This window comes from Idiotropiscis lumnitzeri, chromosome 6 (genome assembly GCF_059441095.1).
Source record: "Idiotropiscis lumnitzeri isolate Australia: NSW breed Sydney's pygmy pipehorse chromosome 6, RoL_Ilum_1.0, whole genome shotgun sequence".
Taxonomy (NCBI): Eukaryota; Metazoa; Chordata; class Actinopteri; order Syngnathiformes; family Syngnathidae; genus Idiotropiscis; species Idiotropiscis lumnitzeri.
This window is the reverse complement of record NC_142396.1, coordinates 14,641,327-14,663,114: the sequence shown is the minus strand read 5'-3', so window position 1 is coordinate 14,663,114 and position 21,788 is coordinate 14,641,327. Positions and strand designations below refer to the sequence as shown.

The 21,788-nt window shown below is 40.2% G+C and overlaps 2 protein-coding genes across 3 annotated transcripts; one reads left to right on the top strand and one right to left on the bottom strand.

Moving 5' to 3' along the window:
• The first annotated feature begins 44 nt into the window (after positions 1-44).
• cnot2 (CCR4-NOT transcription complex, subunit 2) lies at positions 45-6,336 on the top strand. 2 transcript variants are annotated; one of them, XM_088298194.1, is made up of 15 exons: positions 45-240; positions 1,285-1,413; positions 1,489-1,564; positions 1,722-1,869; positions 1,974-2,156; positions 2,313-2,392; positions 2,725-2,850; positions 3,021-3,145; positions 3,228-3,345; positions 3,491-3,647; positions 3,733-3,794; positions 3,865-3,914; positions 4,651-4,751; positions 4,839-4,983; positions 5,068-6,336. In XM_088298194.1, exons 2-15 carry the CDS (start codon positions 1,297-1,299, stop codon positions 5,152-5,154), a joined length of 1,575 nt encoding a protein of 524 aa, XP_088154320.1. In that variant the 5' UTR covers positions 45-240; positions 1,285-1,296; the 3' UTR covers positions 5,155-6,336. The 2 variants fall into 2 exon arrangements, with proteins under 2 accessions (XP_088154320.1, XP_088154321.1); XM_088298195.1 differs by lacking the exon at positions 45-240 and adding an exon at positions 247-448.
• Positions 6,337-6,467: 131 nt separating this feature from the next.
• On the bottom strand, positions 6,468-20,522 carry washc4 (WASH complex subunit 4). Its single transcript, XM_088298193.1, has 33 exons — positions 20,335-20,522; positions 19,718-19,857; positions 18,574-18,627; positions 18,379-18,444; positions 18,216-18,261; positions 18,046-18,113; positions 17,878-17,960; positions 17,601-17,643; positions 17,422-17,525; positions 17,108-17,228; positions 16,570-16,693; positions 16,361-16,488; positions 16,114-16,274; positions 15,927-16,053; positions 15,631-15,756; positions 15,442-15,549; positions 14,612-14,758; positions 13,405-13,484; positions 13,222-13,327; positions 12,428-12,544; positions 12,152-12,320; positions 11,764-11,918; positions 10,812-10,886; positions 10,608-10,712; positions 10,395-10,529; positions 10,201-10,309; positions 9,213-9,279; positions 8,970-9,056; positions 8,681-8,828; positions 8,009-8,105; positions 7,687-7,883; positions 7,491-7,587; positions 6,468-7,385 (listed from the first exon to the last, which is right to left on the bottom strand). The coding sequence occupies exons 1-33, from the start codon at positions 20,393-20,395 to the stop codon at positions 7,321-7,323; spliced, it is 3,516 nt and encodes a 1,171-aa protein (XP_088154319.1). The 5' UTR covers positions 20,396-20,522; the 3' UTR covers positions 6,468-7,320.
• Between the last annotated feature and the right edge of the window lie 1,266 nt (positions 20,523-21,788).

The window sequence follows — 21,788 nt, the reverse complement described above, 5'->3', positions numbered from 1 at the left end:
AAGCATCTCCTGCCAGAGTGGGTGTGGCGTTACTTTGAGAGAATTCTCATTGTTCAAAGTAAATGTTTGGTACGTTTGCTTGGTGGTGAGCAGAGCATCATCCCGTGTGAACGAAACACTCGTTCGGGATTGTGTACGGAAGTGGTCGCAGGTTGTAAGGTCAAAGGGGAAAGGCTATTCCTCTTTTCGGTTGAGAACACAGCCATCTTGGATTTAACGAAGTCAAGTGAAATTGATGCGGTGAGGCTATTTTTAATTGCGTATCGCCTTTTTTAACACGACGCGCAGCTCATCTCGTTGAAATGAATGAGATAATTTAGCCCCGGTGTTTTTCTGTGCCATTTCGCTGGGGAACAGTTCATTTAGCTGTTAGCTTCATCTGATTGTCGCTGTCTCTGCCTGGCAAACGGAGCGTAAATTGAGCCGAGAAAGGGGCATCTGTCTCAAGGTATACGCAATGTAACCTACTCTTGCGACCGCTAGGAAACTGAGGCGGTGTGTTTGCTAAACACGCGCAAAAGACGCACAGATATATGTTGTTATTAGCACAATGGCTGGTTCGTGTAGCCGCATTAGCGAGCTAAGCTAAGGCTATATACAAGCACGGCGCTTGCTTGCAGCCTACCTGGCTACACAGGCTAGTTAGTTAGGTCCTTAGCTAACTAGCATGTTAGCATCGTAGCCAAGTACTTAAAATATGACAGAATATATATAAGGATGAACCGCTCAACATTAAGTTAACAAAAACCACTGCACTTCCTTTTATTAGGTATTTTTCCCGCAACATAATCATCATATTTGCAATTGGCGCATCGCGGGAAATGCGTCGCTAACACTGAACTGTTCACACTATATGGTAGCGTTTGGGTGATTTTTGTTAAATACAAGGAGCAGTGCAAAAGTGTCTTTTAACGTCTAGACAGATAGACTTTGTAGCTCACAAATACATATAAAGTACGTTGTGCACACCTTAAACACAAACCAGGTTAAAACTAAAAATAGGAGAAAAACTAACAAACTTCACAATGAAGCGTCGACATCGACAATTATTTACACTGTGTATAAGCTATTGCACCTATTATCCTCAGGTTAAGTCAAAGTAAATAAACGGCTCCACTCAATCCTGATTGAGTTCACACTCAAATCCTATAGCTGACCTGTCCTCCAAAATTGGCTAAAGTGTTAAGTCTGATGAGTCAAAGGGTCTGTTGTGGTGATTGTTGTTGTTGTTGGTGGTCCTCTTTTGTCCAGTGACACATACCTTCATCTTTACTCTCCCTGCAGGTGACAAAAGGCATGTTTGGTTCGAGAAAGAAATTTGCAGAGTTCGTTGAGGTAGTGGACAACGACTTTTCTGATGAAAGCATGTACTACAACCAACCGTCGATGTTCCCACATCGGTCGGACAAAGACGTGAGGCCTTTTAATTCCTGAAGTTGTCACGTGTCTATCGAAAGTGTATTGTCCTTACGCTGTGTTTCTCCCCAGATGCTGTCGTCACCTTCGCCGTCCTCATCCTCGGGGCAGCTGTCACAGCTTGGTGCAAGTTTGTATGGTCCACAAAGTGAGTACGGAAACATCTCGTATGTATATTTTAACACAAACTTGATCATCAGACAGGTATTGAAAGTGTTAGTTTGAAAACATTTAGGATATATTGACTCTTAATTGGACCACCTGGCTGTATTTTCTATTTAACATTATTATTTTTTCCTCTGCAGGTGCACTCGGCTTTTCGGTCAGAGGCATTGGGAACAGTACGCCTCAGTTAAACCGAAATCTAACACAAAGCACCCAGCTACAAAGTCACATCACCCCCACAACAGGTGTCCCCACCATGTCCCTCCATACTCCTCCATCACCGAGCAGGTGCCAGGCTCATGACACTTCAAATCGCTTGAAATTTAACATTGACCTGATGTGATTAGTGAAATAATATAAACTAATAAAGTTTCCCCCGTTTCTTTCAACAGGGGGTCTTTACCAATGAACACGAGGAACATGCTGAACCACTCTCAGGTCGGCCAAGGCCTCGGCATGAGCGGCAGGACCAATAGTATGAGCAGCTCAGGCCTCGGCAGCCCCAATCGCAGCTCTCCTAGTATCATCTGTATGCCCAAACAGCAACCAGCACGCCAGGCCTTCACAGTAAACAGGTATGAGGCTGTAATTTGACAAACACACCTACACGGTCTTGTGTATAGTACGCCTCTTTCCTACCGACCAGTCAACTCTTCCACATTTTCTGTGTGATAAATCATTTTTAAGTATGTCTAATTTGTAATTTGACTTGTTTTTCCACATCTATGCAGCATGTCTGGATTTGGAATGAACCGCAACCAGGCTTTTGGAATGAACAACTCATTATCAAGCAATATCTTCAATGGCACAGGTCAGTGTGTTATACCAAAGGCTATTTTTTTTAACCCTTCAACACCTTTGGTCCATCTCAATGAACTAGTATGTCATAGAAAACTTTTCTTTATTTTAGGACTTCAACACTACACACAGAGTGAACCTTTTTCATAATTTTAGTTTTGAAACATTTGGATTATTATCGTTTACAATTTTAGATTTTCAATGTAGAAATTAGGAATTCAGTGCTTGACAAATCTGTATTAATATTTCTCAATCTTTACTTGTTAAATTGATCTACTGAAATGGATGAATTTTTGCATGATATTCTGAATTGAGATGCAACTGTATTTTTTCCACTTGCTGCAGATGGGAGTGAAAACCTTGCAGGGCTGGATCTGTCAGATTTCCCTGCATTAGCGGACAGGAGTCGGCGAGAGGGGGCCGGCAATCCAACACCAGTGCTTAACCCACTGGCTGGAAGAGCTCCCTATGGTAGGCCTGTCGAGTGCCGAAAATGTTTTTTTTTTAAACACTAATTAATCAGCACATGAATAACTTGTCATAATGAAGTTTGAGAAAACATGGGTATCAAATAATACTGGTTTTATGACTATGGCGTTTTTGTCTAATAGTGTCTCATTGTTTTGTTGTTGACTAACAAGTTGGCATGGTGACCAAACCATCAACAGAACAGACACAGGATTTCTCAATCCATAATGAGGACTTCCCTGCGTTGCCCGGCCCAAATTACAAGGATCCGTCGTTGACCAGTGATGACAATAAAACTGTAAGTGCATCAAACCCAAACATACAAGGCCATCCTTTTGTGATTTTATACAAATTTTTATATGTGCTTGTGATTCTTTTAGAACTTGAACTCAACAAGCAAGAGCACATCCAACACAGATGGGCCCAAGTTCCCCGGGGACAAGACGGCCTCGGCGCAGAACAACAACCAGAAGAAAGGGATCCAGGTGTTGCCCGACGGTGAGCGCTCTCATTGTTTTACCGCAATTCTATGGAGAAATACATTTAGGGTAGACAAGCGCACTGCGTAAGAGGTTAAAAATGAAGTAGCCTACTTGCCGATAAGAAGTTTGCACTAAACCCTTGTCCTGTCTTGTGGCCGTAGGCCGGGTGACGAACATTCCCTCAGGCATGGTGACGGACCAATTTGGTATGATTGGCCTTTTGACGTTCATCCGGGCAGCAGAAACGGATCCTGGGATGGTGCACCTGGCACTGGGAAGCGACCTCACAACCCTGGGTCTCAATTTGAATTCACCAGAGTACGATTGCAAACGCTTCCACAAACAATACTATTAACATGGACCGCATCCCTAAAATGTGACTGACTGCTTCCTCTTGTGACAGAAACCTTTACCCCAAGTTTGCATCCCCCTGGGCCTCAGCACCCTGTCGACCTCAAGATATTGGTAAGACAGCAAACTGAATACAAGTGGCTTCTGTTATAATACTTATTCGACCTTTTTGTTATTTCGTTAGACTTCCATGTTCCATCGGAGTACTTAACCAATATCCACATAAGGGACAAGGTAAATAAAGTACAGTGGAACCTCTGTGATTGATTACAATCTGTTTTTGAGTTGCCGATCCATGTTTTCTTTCTCTCTTCATTTTAATACAATTTACCCCGAGAAAATTGATCAATATCATATGCATTTCTTCCTGGTTAAAACTGTTGACATCATAAAACCTCAAGGCAGTGTTTTAAGTACCATTTCTCCATTCTTGACTGTCATACAAGTTAACAGCTATTAAAAGATTAAAAAATGGAGCACTCACCTGTTACTTGGGTGATGAACAAACATGACGTGACATGAACATGCAACGATTATTGTGTGTAAAAAGGAAATGAGTGCGTGCACGGTAGGGCAAAAAACACAGCTAATTTAGTCACAGTGTATAAGAAATATAATTTTCAAATTTTGTATAATTATTTTTTAAATATACAATTAGTTAGTTATTCTACTGAGCAATCAGGACAGAGACGTTCCTACTTCTTTCCTGTCGCACTTTCCTTTTTGCCAACACCGTTTTGTAGTGACATCACAAAAAATATTCTAGAACAAACAAAGCACACGAGATGCCTCCACGAGCCAAATTCTTGCGCACGGACATATGTGACATTTATGCGACTTAAGTGTCGTATTTGATCAAATTCCTAATTAAGAGGTTCCACTGTATTTCGCTGCAATTTTCAAGATGTGTTCCGGTTTTACATTTTGGTCCTGCGCTCATGTTTTTGTGCTCCTGCAATCTTTTCTTCAGCTGGCTGCTATTAAACTGTCTCGATACGGCGAAGACTTGTTGTTCTACTTGTACTACATGAATGGTGGAGACTTGCTACAGCTTCTGGCCGCAGTCGAACTGTGAGTCGTTAACAATGAATTATTCAGCATTGGTCTTGTGCTGACTAGAGTTTGAAATCATCCTGTTTGTGTAACTCTTCTGCCTAGCTTTAACCGGGACTGGCGGTACCACAAAGAGGAGCGACTTTGGATCACAAGAGCTCCTGGCATGGAGCCGACACTGAAGACCAACGCCTACGAGAGGGGCACCTACTACTTTTTTGATTGTCTTAACTGGAGAAAAGTGGCCAAGGTAAATATTCTACCGCTGAGTTCAAATCAGTCTCTCAAAAGTAGATACTCATTTTTGGTGTCCGAAATTGCCTGCAAATTTCAGGAATTCCATCTGGAGTATGACAAGCTGGAAGAGAGGCCTCACGTGCCAACAACATTCAACTACAACCCAGCCCAGCAGGCCTTCTAAGGCCGACCTGTCCACATGGCAGCTGTTCCTGCACATAATGCTGTCGTCCAGGGAGGGCGCTGTGGTTCTCACAGCCTGGTTTTTATTCCTCGAGGATTTGTCTGTTTGACTGCAGGGGGAGGCGTATCTGACATCAGAACTGCCTTCCCTTTTCCAAAATTTCATGCTGCCCAGAACACCAACACTTTCGTTTTTATTCTATTTGTTTCCCCCCTGTTTTTTTTTCTGTCTTGTTTTGAGCAGGGTCTGTGTTATGTTTACGTCTGAGTCTGAAGCCTGAATTCTCCCAGGAAGGAGGACTGACCCTTGTTTGTAAGACCAGAAAAAGTGAGGGGGAGGCAAAGTTAAAATGTTCAGACTCAAGTGAAAGGGTGAAAGAAATGCAATGTTTATTGTTGCACTATATTTAGTAATAAAAGAACACAACATTTGTTTGTGCTTTTTATTATGTCAACACTCCCTGCATTTGTTTTGCTTTTATTTTCCACTTGGTTCAGGTATTTGCAAATTTTCACCCTTTCTTCCTTTTCGTTCATCTCCCAACTATTTCCACATTTCGTGTTCCTCCTGATGTCTTTCTCCGTACCTCGAGCTTGTTTAGCGTGGACCACTTGGTGTCCACCAATATGGACACATGCCTCTTAGAGGGTAAACACCGGCAAAAAGTTGCTTTAGAGCAAACAAAACACTTTACTGTCTTTGTTACAATTTTCTAAGAATTGTGTACATTTTCTTTACATCACATTAATTAGTATATGTAATTTTGAATGTGTATATATATATGATTGCAATATATGTGTATACAGTATATATATGACATCTATTTTGGAACAAATCTTGCCCTGCCTTGTACCTCGTTTTTGAGGTAAGCATGGATGAAAAATGTGGAAGGAACAGGATATTTGCTGGAGCCTGGAAAACAGCACTTTGGGCATCAAAATAAATTAGAATGTCATGCAAAGCATTTTGAGATTGTCAGTCTAAACAACAAAACCAACATGGTAACAAAACCAAGCAAATCTAGTTTTCAGTAAAAAGCAAAAATAGAAACGTCCGAGTTGAAGCTGTTTGGACAGCAGAATTTCATAGGAAAATTTGTGGAGAAAACAGTGCAGATCTGTCTTGTATTTCTTGAGGCAACCGCTTCATCTTTGTATTAAAGCAGACAAAAGCTTCCCCGAATCGCATTGTCTCTTGTACTGTATGTGGGTTTTAACTTCTCCGCGATCTTCAACCACTTCACTGGAAAACTAACACACAAACCCAGTCTCTCTTTCTCTCTCTAAAAAAAAAAAAAAAAGCGCCATTCAAAATTATTCCAAAGTGCAAGTTTTATTAGTTTTCAAATATGTACCCAACTATGTTAAATTGATGGAATGTCATGTTAAGCAAATATTACATGTATCGCATAAATGGATATAAAATTAAGAAATATTTCAAATGCAATGATTATCAGTGCTGCAAAAAATGTCTTGCATTGTGCAAGCCATTTTGTATTATTTTTTACATAAATCTCAGACTCTAAAGTCAGATGTATCTACAGTTCAGAAAGGCACATATACATTTAAACAATGTGTTAAAAGGACAGTAGAAATGAGCCGTATGCAAATATGGCACACAATACTTTGCTACTGTGCATACTGAGGCATTAAGAACAAAGCTACCACCTAAGGCCATGAACAATCATGATGCCGGCTTTTACAATAACATGGTATTTGTGTAAAACATAGGCTGTACTTTTTTCGAGTTTGTCAACACTACTTGGTAAAAGGAAAAAAACCCATTTTGGGCTCATCAATAAACACCCAACCAAAAAGCTATGAGCTGTGACATTATGGCTAGCAACCAGTGCAGGGTGTGCAATGCCTCTGATCCAAAGTCAGCTGGGATAGGCTCCAGATCACCCATGGCCCCATTGAGGGTATAAATTATACATGAAATGGACAGACAGAAAAGACACTCTACACAGTAAGTCTTCGTGGGTACATAATCTTTGATAAAAGCACACACATTGTATTTGACATAAAATATCAAACAAATCTTTCCAGTCGTCCGTGTCAAGTTTGCAGACTTCAGACGTAAGCAAAATATTCCTCGCAGTGCAATCTGACATGTTGCACATTTGCTTTCCTTCTTTGTTCGCTTGCTGCTGAAATCACCGCATGGTCACTTTGATTCGGTCTCTGCAGGACTGGGTCCATCTGAAGATCCTCCAGCTTTAGAGGCGCCTTCTATTGGGGGAAAAAGATAAAACCACCAAGACTATGATTAATTTGCCAGGAAGCCATTTTTCACAGGCGCTTGCGATTTTTGTAATTTACAACTCATTAATAAACCTTTATCCTTCTTTTCCTGAGTCTCCTCAGCTGCTGTCTTGTCCGCTCTGAAGAAAATGCGGGCGCTGCTTAAGGAAAAGTGAAGTAGCTCAAACTCCTGCAGATGGAGATCAAATAGAATATAAATACTTTTTGTTAGCTAAAGATGCCATTTAAGAAGCAGAAAAACTCAGGAGGGACGGAGGCAAGTCTGTACCTGAAGGTAGATATCTAATCTTTTCTGGGTGAGGTTCATTGTTTGCAGCAACTTTTGATCCTGACTGGCAGAGTTGAGGTGCTGTTCCTTCACCACAGCGTTCATCTCCTTCCTGTACTTGTCTCTGACCGACTGGAACCAGTGCAGGGAGTCAAACTCCAGGTATTGGTCCAGCAGCTTAAGAATGTATGCCACACCTGGGCAGGAAGAGAGAAGCTGGATCATAAGCAGCCATTCGTGCATGTGGGCGTGTGTTCAAGATTTCGTGGTACAGCATGCTGCATGTGTTTTTTTCCCCCAACTCCAAATGTAGGTCACTTACCCATAGCAAATCCATCATCTGTAAAAGCAGCGCCGCTTTTGTTCTTCTTGTTCAGCTTTTCTTTGCAGCTGATGGAATGTTCCACAAAGTTCACAGTCTAAAGGACAAATCGATTTGCTGGTGAAAAATGTGTCAAATCGACTGAAAATGTCATCACACAAGAGATCTGTAACTCAAACACACTATTGAACAAAGTTTGAGCTCTAGACTGCCATAGACATGACTCTGAACCCAAGTTATTAAATTTCATAGATATTATAATTGACGCATCTTTGAGTATGTAAGTTAGCTACAATGGAATGTGTTTTATCTCATATATTTTAATTAGTGACTACTCTATCCATAGAGTGTTTTTTTAAACACCCTGAAAATATTTAAGGCAGTAGCACAGTAGCAAAGTTGAGTAGTATCGTCTCATGCCACTCTTCCTTCTTTAGTAGAGAGCAGTGATTACCAATTTACCAAATTAGTTTCACTTTCAATATTTCAGTTTAAGCATGTGCATGATATTGCAGATTTAACACATTTGCATTTTTTTTGCATCTTTTTCCATATATCTGTAAATAGTATTATCTCAGCCTGGCTGACCAGGTACAAGCAATAATCCTGGTTAATATCCGATTTTAGCAATACAAATGAGTCCGATCCTACTGATAATGTATTAGTACTGACCAGTGGGGGCACAATCATGTAGAAGTTCCTCAGGTGCATATTCTTTGCACGCCGAAACTCGGGTGCAAACACTTCCACCAGCATTTTGAAGTATTCTGTCCCCTCGGCAGAGTTGCTTGTCAAATCTCCCAATACGGAATCCAGCACGCTGCATATAAGAGCAATTAGTGAGGTAATGTTTTCATTATATTTATCTAGATCAGTGTCCCAGTTTTGATATCGGACAGAGTGTGTTTCATGTGAATTACGATTCCAATTTCAATGTCAGCATAGTAGACCAATTTGTTACCCTGCAGCTCTCCGAGTTTCCTCTGACAGTCCTTCCTCCTTTACCAGCTCCTCAAAATTGACAATATCCTCCAAATCTGGGACAAACCTTCAAAGACCCAGAAAACAAACCATAATCCGTATGGAGCATTAATTACAGTGGCATTTCATTTTTGATTTGACTAAACTGATGGCAATCCAACCATCAAGTCATCCATCCATGCCACTCTTAGAATGTAGAATGTTTCTTGTCATTGTCATTTACCGAATGGCGCTACTGCAGCAGTGGAGTCCTCCTGAGCGGATCATGCGCACATAACCCATGGCATTACCTGGAACACAAGTCCACATTTATTTTACAGACTGTTACACATTTCAAAGCCTTAAACAATAATACAAAGATTAAACGCAAAAACAACTGGCTTTTACTTTAATCAGGACTTGAGAACATTGATGTTTTGATAATACTTATAAGAAATTGTTTTGGGAAGCATTCCAACAAAGAATATCAGAAAAGGAAAACAAATCAAGCTAGAATACATAGAAATGAAATATGGAAGAATAGTAATGCCAATTAAAAAAAGGAAATAACTAGTAATGCAATACCTTGATGTATATTGTGAAACAATTTATCCATAAATACATATTTATGAACTGTTACCCACTCTTTTTTGTTTATATGGAAAATAATTTAAAAAAAATTGAAATTGATCAAAACAAACTTTGATTATATGAATGTTGGTTTTCTATTTTAGATCTGGTGGAGGGTGCAGTTTTTCTCTCATTTCATTCACTATGAGGATCCTTCCAATTAGATGGCTCACCTTGTACAACTTTTTTTTAATGTACAAAATTTAAATCCATCCATTTTCTATTGCGCTTCCCTACATTAAAGTCATGGGCGAGCTGGAGACTATCCCACCTGATTAAGCAAGGGGTGGGGTTCACCATGCATTGGTTGCCAGCCAGTCGCACGGCACCAATAGACAACCAGTCACACTAACATTCGCAATTTAGACTCTTTGATTCACCGTAGCATGCATGAAACCAAGTACCAAGAGAGACTCCACACTGGAACACCAGAGCCATAGCGTGAACCTTAGAACTGTCATGCACATCTGCTATTGCTAACCACTATGGCATCATTCTGCTTTCCATTTTAAATAATGCTGATTAACAAAAATATGAAAAAAAAAAAATAATCATCAAATCTATGCACATAAACTGAACATGTGTGTGTGTGTACATCTTACCAATTTGACTTATAAGCTGTCTGAACTGGTCCAGGTAACTCTGTCCATCAGGAGTGATGCCGAGCTTCCTGATGCCACGGTTAAACTTCTCAGCACGCTCAAAAGGATACTACAACAATGTCATCAGTGAATTTTAAGGAAAAATATTTTCAACCTCAGATATGTGTGGTTTTCTTTCAAATTTCTTTCCCCACCTTTTGGTCAGACTCATCCTTTGTTTCTCTGAAGAAGCGAATGTCCTTGATGAGCCTGGATTTGATGTGTTCATCGTACATGAACTGACTGAAAATGTAGAACTTCTTGCGCAGGAATTGGTAGGTGAAGTTCACCTGAAGGAGAAACATATTCCTCCTGTGAGCTTCATCGAACAATGCTACACTCAACGCGTGTGGTCCGTGAACACTCACCGTGGTGTTCATAATGCCAGTGCCGTGGGTGCGGATAGAATTGGCGATGTGTCGGATGTTGATGGTGTTCAAGTGCTTGTTGTTACTTGCCTTCTCTATGAAGATCTGTGAGAGAATAAAAACTTTATGAAATACTTCCCGACGCAGCAGCAGTATCATTGGTTGGGGTGCTTAGAGAATCAACAAGAAAACTAAAATTCTAACCTGGTTGTTGAGGTTATAGAGGTAGCGCGAGACAAAAACATGGATGTTCCTCATGATCTCCAACACATCCAAGCCCTTGATGAAAATATGAGTGTTAGAAGGATATATTTGCACTTCTTAGTTAACAAGAAACTGATATTTTATTTTTTTTATTTGGTGCAAGGTTAGGAAAGGTAACATTGTTCTTGTCTCTCTGTGATTTTTCTGAGTTGGGGATGGGTGCCAGTTGTATGAGGAAAACGATAACTGCCTTTTCATGTGTTTAGATGTTTCACCTTGCTAACGTAGGAATAGTTTTACACTTTTTAGAATCTTCCATCTTGGTTTTATTTCACTGTCTGGTGTATAGAGTAAAGAAATATTTTGGGTAATCTCTAGGCCAGGGGTACTCAAATCCTGTTCGAGGGCCAGTGTCCTGCCTGTTTTCCATCTCTCCCCGCTGCAGCACACCTGATTCAAATGATCAGATCATCAGAAAGGTCTGCAGAAGCAAGATAATGATCCTGATCATTTGAATCAGGTGTGTTGCAGCAGGGAGAGATGGGAAAACAGGCAGGACACCAGCCTCCGAGGAACAAGACTGAGGACCTCTGCTCCAGATCATCTGTGTCCACTGAAGTGCTCCTACGGAAGGAAAAGAATTCCGGGTCATTTAAATACCTCAGCAGAATGTGGCAGCAAGTTTAGATACAGAGAAGAGGAAAATATTTGGTTCATGAAGATTGGTGGCGCCTCAAGGAAGATTTGATGATTAGGCTGTCTGAGATGCAAACGGGGGCCTCTACATATGTTCTTATGGAAGGGTAACACGATATATGAATTCCTTAACTTGCCCGCCCCCTCAAGTAATGACCAATCATGGCTCAACTGTTTTCTCAAACTGAGATAAGATTGGTCGTTAGCCGTGCCCTGAACCCCCATTACCACAATGATCCGTTCCAAACCAACAGACCTGCTCCAGGGTCTGGCTCGGCAGGTGTGCTTCTGTCATTGTCAGCCCGTAACGCTGTGTGGCGAGGTTTCTCATCTCGCTGTAGGTGGCCCAGTCATGAAGCGCCACAGTGGTCAGGTTGTAGAACGTTTTATCCAGATAGTGGGTCACGTAGGCTGGAAGGACATTTGCATTGATTATGACCAACAATCAAGTGCTCTGAAGGCCATTTGGCACATTTAATAATGACTCTGTGTACACAGTTTTTGTTGCTACATGTTTTTGAATGGCTATTTTTGAGAAAAACAAAATCATTCGGTTTGACTTCTTGTACTACACCTCTCACTCAACGCCTAATGAGGAGACACACTCCAGAAAATAGATCTTAAGACCAAGACTTTTTCAGCACCTTTTATATGAATGAAGCGGTTGAAGAATCTGATGGGTTTGAGGTAGAAGAAGTGGGCCAGGTCCTTCATGCCAACTTTGAATGGGTTCCTGTCGTCCAGCTTCAAGTGAGTATGAACAGAGAGCCGCAGGTCTTTCTCAATCTCTTTACACAATTTATCCAGCAGGTGCTTTAATTCAACACAAACAGAGCAAATGGTGTGATTGTGGTTCCGTTGGTAACAAAGCACAACTTGAAAGCATCACTTCCTTTCGACTGCAGTCCACTTTGACTCACCGCATTGAAAACATCCATGATCTCCTTGTCGTAGCTCTCCAGTAGCTGGTCATACGACTCCATGTGCTTCGTTTGTAACATGGAGGGCACGCAGTCTCTCAGGGCGCTAAACATGTACTGTATGAACCAATCATGGCATGGTTGCAAAAGAGTTCACAGTTCAAATGCATAAAGAAATCAGTCAAGGGGAACAGATGTATGCCAATTAACAATTATAATTTGCATTTTCACCAAATTGCATGCCTGAATTCAGTCATTCAAATACATGAATAATTCACGAAAAAGGTTTTGGATATATCTCGAGAATGTTTTGAAAATCTAAATGGAGGTGCATACAAAATGACTGATGAGTCAGAAAACAAGTCATCAAGAAATTGTACAAAATGAAGGATTGGTTGGGAAAATCTGACGGGAAACACAAAGCAACAATGAAATTATTCAAAAATACAGTGGAGCCTGGATATACGAGTGATTTAAGAATTTTTGGAGACACAATCAGTCACCTGGAGGATTTTTTTTTGTCTAAGGATACAAGCAAAAATTTGAATACTAGTGTTCTTCAGACCCCCACTGCTAGATGGCGGCAGCGGACTCCCCAAAATTCACAACACATGACCCGACTCTCAGACTAAAACAGCTACTTTAGAAACGGTGTTTTGAGTAGACTGGGCAATCACTTATTTCTGTTCATTGAATCTGGGGTCTGTTGACTTTGGATCCATTATATCAAGGTTCCATTGTATATGAAAGTGACATGTTTTATTTATATATTTTGAACATGCTGTGTTTCTTACGTGCATCCGTGCTGCATCCACTGCATTTTCATAAACATCATCCAAGTAGATAGGAAAGACTGCTCGGTGCCAGTAAAGGAAGCTGCAGTCACACTGAAGTTTGACCCTTAGGAGTAAAATAAAACAGATGTACAGATGTCTGTCGCATCAACGCTGTTCAGTGTCATCCTTATTTCCTCCCACCTCTCACTCAGCTCACTTATCAGGTCCAGCTTCTTCAACACAAGCTGTAGCGGAAGCAACTCCTCGTCTCGGAAGGTTTTCTACAGGCATGTAAAATATGAACATGTTGTCTGCATAATTCTGTGATTTCTGTGTTTATCTCTTTTTTACTCTTTATGCACAATAATATGGAATCTAGAAGTAGAGGGAGTTCTTTGTACATCGTTTTTAAGTGTGGTAGGCAGTGCACTCCACTGGTTAATTGCTTTAAAAAGAAGGGGCTTTCCATGGATCTCAAGGCCTTGCAACACGAGCTCGAGTGTAAATCAAACGACAAAATAACTAAACAGTAAGAGTCTTCTTTTTGATGTGACCACCGGTCCGGACATGCTTGCATCTTTTGAAGTGGGAGTGTGAGTGTGATTTATCGGTGTTATTTTAGTACCAAGTGGTGTACGGCATTTCAAATATGTTCTTTGTAAGAACGCTGGAGACAGTATGCATCTACTGTCTGATCTGTTTACAAAATGATAAACTGTGAAAGTCTGTCTTCTGGTAATTAGTTTAGTCTAAAACAGACCACCATTGTCAGTTACTCTCCTGTCTTCTGGTGATTAGTTTAGTCTAAAACAGACCTGCATTGTCAGTTAATTACCCGTTTTTTGGAGTCAAGCTCTAATACACAGGTGTCAAACTCAAGGCCCAGGGGCCAGATCTGGCCCGCAACCTCATTTTATGTGGCCCGCAAAGGGCAAATCATCTGCATCTACTTCCGGTTTCTTGCATATTTTCTTCACTTTTAACAACACTGAGATATGAGCTATTGCCATTTATTTGTTACCAATCCTCCCCTTTTAAAATAAATTGCAAAATTGTTGAACAATTACTTACTAGCTTCTGATTTCAAAACTGGCTTTCCAATCAATTTATATGGTTACACAGTCATACCGGCCCTCTGAGGGAAACCACAACCACGATGTGGCCCGTCCACAAAAATGAGTTTGACACCCCTGCTCGAATAAAAGAGGAAGTGGCGGGACAAGCGAGCAGAGGGTGAGCAGAGCTGAACTAAGCAAGACGCTTGTCTTCTCGCTGCATCTCTCTCCCGTTCGCGACCGGTAAAACGAAAACCTTGCCTGATTTATTTCTGATTTTCAGCCACCTTCAATAAGTTATTTCAGTCTTTTAAAGGCGTCAGGGTATTTAAACCTGACAGGAGCACACTTACCAACTGAGTGCCAACACAGAGAGCCAAAGACACCACAAGCCGTCTCTCTTTTGTGCTGGGTCCACTGAGGACATTTTCCGCTAGAACCAAGGAGGAAAGCACATCCAGGCGCTGTTCACTGTATTTCTTGTCAGATATCACTCTTTTCTGGGGATGAACACATAAAAACAGGCAACAACATTCACATTTTGGAGCTTAAACCACTGTCTTACCATTAGACAGTACTCAGTAGTACACTATAACTGAATCAAGTTCAGTTCCGCAAGCATCAAAGGATTATTGTTAGCATGTTTTGCTTTATGTTTGGCTTTTTGGCAACAAATATACCTCAATACAGGGTTGGAAGAGAAAAAAATGGGGAGAAGAATATACATCCAAAGCTATGTAATGAAATCAGATGACATGTGTGTTTGATGATAACAGTGTACTCTTTAGAATGCCTTTATCGTCTTTACAGAGCAACCACACACCGGTCTGTAAAATACAGCCGCTCTCATGCGTAAACTTGATGGCGACATGTTGACAGACAGCCCGCAAAGCCTCTCAAAGCTCAGGCTCCATCCTAATTGGTTTTGTCATGAGAGCTGGCCTTGCCATTAACTGAGCAGGTGGGGTGGGGTGAAGACATTTGCATGAGCTTTGGCCAGCCCCTAAATTAATCAGATTTAAGGAAGACAAAAATAGGATATTCCTGGTGGTGTAGTACTACACCACTGCAGTCTAAAAATACAATGCAGTAATAAAGATGGCAAAACACGTGACTGGATGCAGGGCAGTTGTCACAACTTCCGAAATGTAATGCGATTCTTAAAGTGTAGCTTGTGCGTTACCTTGGCAACACAGATGGCATTGAGGGCCTGTGACTGCAGCTGCTGAGTGATGTGAGAGACAGAATCTGCTACGACCATGGACCGTCTGTGAAACGTGTGCTCCACAGCCTTGATGGACAGTGACATGACAACATCAGTACGTCTGCCAACTCCTGACGGCTTCGATCATAATGGGACAGTTTAACGCACTTTTAACAATTCCACCAGTCGACACAGCGCTTTGACAGAGGTCTTGGTCATGGGCCGCTGCATTGACATGTGCATGTTCATGGTGGTCTTGATAATGGTACCGATGCCGTGGGCAAACAGGACACCCTTTGTGGGAAGGAACACACAACGTAAGCTTTAATCGAAAAGACATTTATATGGATATATATAGCTCGAATGCACAATAATTCATTGACATAAACATGACAATAATGTGCTAAGTAGTAAGAAAGACTATGCTATGAACATAATGCTTGTGGAGGACACTAGTGCCTTACCTGAACAAATACATTACACCTGCTGTTAAGGTCTTCAGCCATCTTGTCACTCTTTTGCTCCTTGCACAGAACAGACTCCATCTTCATCATCCACGACGTTACAAACACATAGTATGACTGGACATCCCTAAAAACAAGCCGATGTCATGTTATCCAAAACCTCAAGAAAAAGACACCAATCACTTACTTAGACAGTGTCTGGGCTCTTTGCTGAAGTGAGGTGTCTCGATGTGCTCGGATCGCTTGAACACTTTTCTTGTCTATTAGTTTGGCTGCAGCAGGAGCCTTGGTAAGAAGGAATGTGTCCGGGAACCAGATGATGTTAGCAGTCAGAGTGACAGCTGGAACCTGAAGAAAAGGTGACAAATTAAATGTTGTCAAAATGTGTTAATGGAATGAACAGTGATCAGTTTAGCAGTGCTCAATTTGAATACCTTTTTACAGACATCTAGGAGTGCTTTGTAGAGCTTTTTGTCAACACTTCTAAAGATGTAAAAGTGAAGCACAAAAAGAGCACAGACTCCAGCATATTTATCTCTCTGATCAATTTCTGACGGTTCCCCTGCAAATCACAGACATAAATCACTCAAATCAAAGTTAGAACACCTTATGGTGAACAAATATCACTTGAAAAAAACCTGACCAATCTTGGATTCCACGTTGGAGAAGATGGTCCGTATATTTAAGGCAAACTCCTCAGCAAAAGCGGTGTTTTTGGTGATAGTTACTCCCTTCCCAGGGTCGTCAAATCTCTGGTCCACACATGCCTGTTGCATTGTACATGATAAAACAGCATGGGTCGGTCCTGATTACTGATCATTCTCAGGTGATATACAATATAATGCAACTTTATTTCTATAACGCATTTCACGAGCAACACTGCATGCAAAATCTGGGTTTGAATCGCTGCCGGATCTTCCTATGTGGTGTTTGCATGGCTTGTGCTGTTGTGGGTTCTCTCTCGTAGCTATGGCTTGTCACACGGGAGCATAGCATGCATGAGAATGAAATATCTTGTGTGTGTCAGCCCTGAGATTAACTAGCAATCAGTCCAAGGTGTAGCGGGTCTTGCCTCAAGTCAGCTTCTCCAATCTCCCCTGATACAACCCTTGTAATGGATGGATGGATGGATGGATGGATGGATTGATTAAATGATATGGCGCAGCATATGAGTAAGTCACCTGCAGTATCATGCCATCAAATAACTGTCCCTCAAGTTTGAGCAAGAGTTTCTCAAATGGTTTCAATTTCTCTTCGGCAATTGAAAATTTCCCAGGATTGTGGTGCACAGACTTCAATAACCTGTCACAGAAGCATGCAAATAGCAGAACATGTTTTAGTTATTACTGTTGGTTAATTATTATTATTTATAATTGTAAAAATAATAATTATTGATTGTTAATAATAATTAATAATAAAAAATAACATATGTGCGAAACATTAATTAAGAAGGAAACATTCACTTTATTCTGAAGATTAAAATACTGGTGCTTACCTCTTGTACATTTTCCAGTGATCTTTGAGTGTGCCATGATTTTCCATGATTTCATCAAGTGTAATTAGAACCACTAACAACTCACCAAGGTGTTCATACACTATCTGTAGAGGGAAAAGCAACATGTTGTGCTTGGAGAAATGGATCCATAATACCAAAGCTGACATGTGACGCCTTACCTGGAAATGGACACTTGATGAATCAATAATTTTTGTTGCAGCCCTGAAGTAAAATAATGTTGCTCTGTTAATTACTGATACAAGGCTCAAGGTTTACGTAAGACCAGGACAGATAACTTCTTTCCACCTCAAATATTAATTTAACAATCAATTCCTTGGTTTTACAGTTAACCTTCCGTGTGTTTAGAGGGCAATGCGAGTAAAGCAAAGATACGCATTTTCATCTGTTCTTAACGTCTTCCTCTTCGAATGTAAGGCTTGTGTTTATGGCTCTTACTTGCTGCTGTTGTAGAGGGCCCCCAGCTGATGAACAATGTTGACCACCACTTCATAACATCTTGACACAAAACAGGACAGTTCCTGATGGACAATGATGAGTCATTTTTTTAATACTGCAAATGACACACTATTTATTCATTTGACACAAATTACTTTCATTCGCTACCTGCAAGAATGAGATGAATCTGCCCATCTGAATTTGAGAGTCTCCTTCCACAACGCTAAGGTCAGACACTGTTAAAAGGGCATGCATGGGTTTAATTAATCTATAATGAAACAATAAGCAATATTAAATTGGAAATGACAGATAAAATAAATAGAGGACCGGAAGATTACCTCCCTCTCCATAGTACAATAAACCATTGTAGAACTTGTTTTCTGCCTGTGAGGGAACATCACCAGTTCCATAAGTAGCACAACAAAACAATGACCAGTCTTGGAAGATATGGTGGAAGCCACAGAGTAAATGCAGATTGAAATCGCGCAGTGACGTGCTTACCTCATACTTGAGATTCTTCACTTCACTACACAGAGCAGCGTATACTGTAATGACTTTGTTCAGAACCTGCAAGTCAACGTGAAAAGAAAAAAATGCTTGTTTTACCTTTTAATGATCACAAAAGCGGCTCAGATAATAGGAAGGATTAAATCGATCATTAAAGGGTCAAACCTGAAATGGTTTTCTTAGCTTTACCTTATTGTCTGTTTTAATCAACTCCAACAAGGAAGACTGTTCATGGGGTAGCAGCTGAAATACGAAGTATCGATGAAATAAAACAGGTCATTATTATATTTTTATCATCATAGATTTATTCATCCACATCTTATGATATTAGCATCTACACTGTTTGATTTGGTTTAGTAAAATCAGACTAGACGGCGTCAGACAATTGTTATGAATAAGGCCGGCGGGTCGAGGCCTGAACGGTACCGAGATTGCGACCGGAGGACGGGGGACTGACCGACAAAGAAGGGTCAAGTGCTCAGCTCTGGTAAAGGGTGACCCAAATAATATAATTGTAATTATTCATAAACTTCTAAGGCTATGGCAAATTTATAGAGGAGTTTGAAGAAATTCTGTCAGTAATCTGGACTGAGTATGACCTTTTGGTCATAACAGGAGACTTTCACATTCATGTTGACAACAATTTGAAGAAAAATATGAAAGGATATTCTACTTGCGTTCTCGCGACATGTAAAAAGTCAGACACACATTCAAGGTCATCATTCTGGAATTTAGCAAATACAAATAATTTTGGTGAACCTAAATGACCTAAAACAGGCAGTAAAGGAAAAAAAACCCATACGATTGGGGGAGAGCATGTGTCTTTTTTTATAGTGTATGTAAACCTTTGGTTCAAATATGTGGAACAGAAGTGGAATTTCAGTACTTTCTGAGCTTTTTTTAGCTGCCGCTCTGATTGTCAAGTAACTCCACATTCCTTTTTTTTTCTTTCCAAGTGGCATAAATTCCTATAGTTTGCATAAGATTGGGGGAAAGTGTGTGTCTTTTTATAGTATATGTAAAGGTTTGATTCAACTATGCGGAACAGGAGTGGAATTTCAGTAATTTCTGAGCTTTTTTTTTAGCTGCCGCTCTGACAGTCAGGAAACTTCACATTGCTATTTTTTCTTTACAAGTGGCATAAATTGCTTTTGTTTGCTATGGTTTCCGTCATCCTGTCACTTTGTGTGTGTGTGTGTGTGTGTATGTGTGTATGTATATATATGTGTATATATATATATGTATGTATATGTGTATATATATATATATATATATATATATATATATATATATATATACATAAATAGATTCACAGAGATGATAGTTTCCTTACTTTGAGGGCAATAGGGTCCAGAGTGAAGTCCCAAACATCTCCAATTGAGTCATCTAGAGCCTCCTCAATGCCTCTCAGCTGTGTTGTGTATTCCTCCAGAAATTTGGCGTAGTTCTTGAGTTGCACTTCTGTGTGTATTTCTGTAGGAAGAGATCTCTCATCAAGTAGTTTAACTCGGCTCAAATCCGATAATAAATGCTAGTCGTTTAATTAATGCCATGACACTCAGCATTATAATTTCATCATCGTCAGATTAGAATGTTCCATTTGATCTCGTGGTGGATCTCATTAAAAGATGGGGGCGGGCCTGATGTTATGACCGATGAGTGCATGATAATAATGAAGTACATTCCTTTCCTCTGGCATTCCACTATCTGTCAACTGTGATGTTATGTGATGAACTAAGCGTTAGCTTGCGGTCTTTCTTTTGTGACTGTTAAAAATAAGCAAAGCTAACAGTAAATCAAAGCAATACGGGTTTCGGTTTGATGAACTGTTCGCACAAAACTGGATTCCATAATCAAAGAAACGAAGCTTTTTGGGCTAACTAACTTGCTAGCTGCTGTAGGCTGATGCAGTCACTTTAAAAACACTCGACACGGATTGCAGATACTCACTCTGTGAACCGTCGTCAAAACGGTCAAATTCCCAGTCAGGTGTGATAGTTTCCACAGCCATTTCGCTGTAAAATATATGACCCAAATACAGTTTTTAAAATGTACAGCTACAGGAACCCATGATGGGTCTTATGATTTCGCAAAAGGCGCAAGCGTTCTTGGGAAACGTAGTCCGGAAGTACAGCAGGCGGGCAGAGGTCGATATGTAATGCTGCATTCACGGAAGGTGGAAAGTCGGACTTTTTATAAATTGTAATGATCTTATGAATAAACAGTCATATTATAGAATGTGCTTCCAAAATCATTGTAAAAGTTCCTCGTGCGAAATTCATCTGGAACGCTCAATTCATAAAGATAGATTGACGTAAAACGTGGCTTGTTCCCTACATTTTTGGCAACAAATAAAGCAAAATAAATACATTTAAATATATTGCATAACATATATCCAATATATTTATATATAATTCAATATTGGATGATCGATGTACATTCTGTGGGACTGATCAAAGTGTGTAAATCATCTTTTTGGTGTCTGTTTAATGTTAGATTCTGAAACGATGTGATATACAGAAGTATACTTCTCAAAAGACATTTATTATGGATATTTCTTATTCACAAAGCCAAATTCATTATGTTATGTTTTTTAATTGAAATTGATTGTTACCTTGAGTCTCTTTAAGGAGGACAAGACCCAAGATGGACCATTTTTCACTAACAAGCCCAGTTTATATATTTTTTGATCTGGAAACTAATATTAGTTTTTCATCTATTCATTTTGGAGAAATTAGGAAATAAAGTGACAAATTGAAAAATGCCTATACTGTGAGGAATGTGGCCATGACCTCTTCCGCTCTCCCCATGGTACGACAGCGTAAATGAAGGGACCGATTGCAAACTCATCATTGGAAATCATTGTACTTTCATTGCTTATTACGTGCAAAAACGATGATCAACTGGCACCAAAATTCACGTGGAAATCCCTACCTATGACCACTTCAATATACCTTTTATCTCTTTAAGTATGAAAGGTGCTATGTAATTAAGGTTTGATTGATCTTATTGATTGACCTATGACAATAATCTTGCGAAAGGAACATCACTTTGGTGTCACCGTCTTCCACTAAGGTGCCACACGCCGGCACTGAATTAGCTTCAACTGCCATGGAGGTGTAAACACCTGGCCACTCTTTAAGCAGGACTCTAAAAACTTGGGTTTCTATTGAAGGTTGGATCAATGAATATATGAACACTTGGAAAATACACAGTGTAGTATGAGTGACAACATCTATGTCGAAACAGGAAAGCACAGGCAAGTATTAGAGCTCTCCTGACAAATATCTGTCAAAAATGGTGAGCATGCGTGTTATATGATTTGTTCTGGTCACGGTATGAGCATGTTTGGAGTGGTAACTTGTGAGTGGGGGTGGGATGATATCACACTTAACTCATTGTCG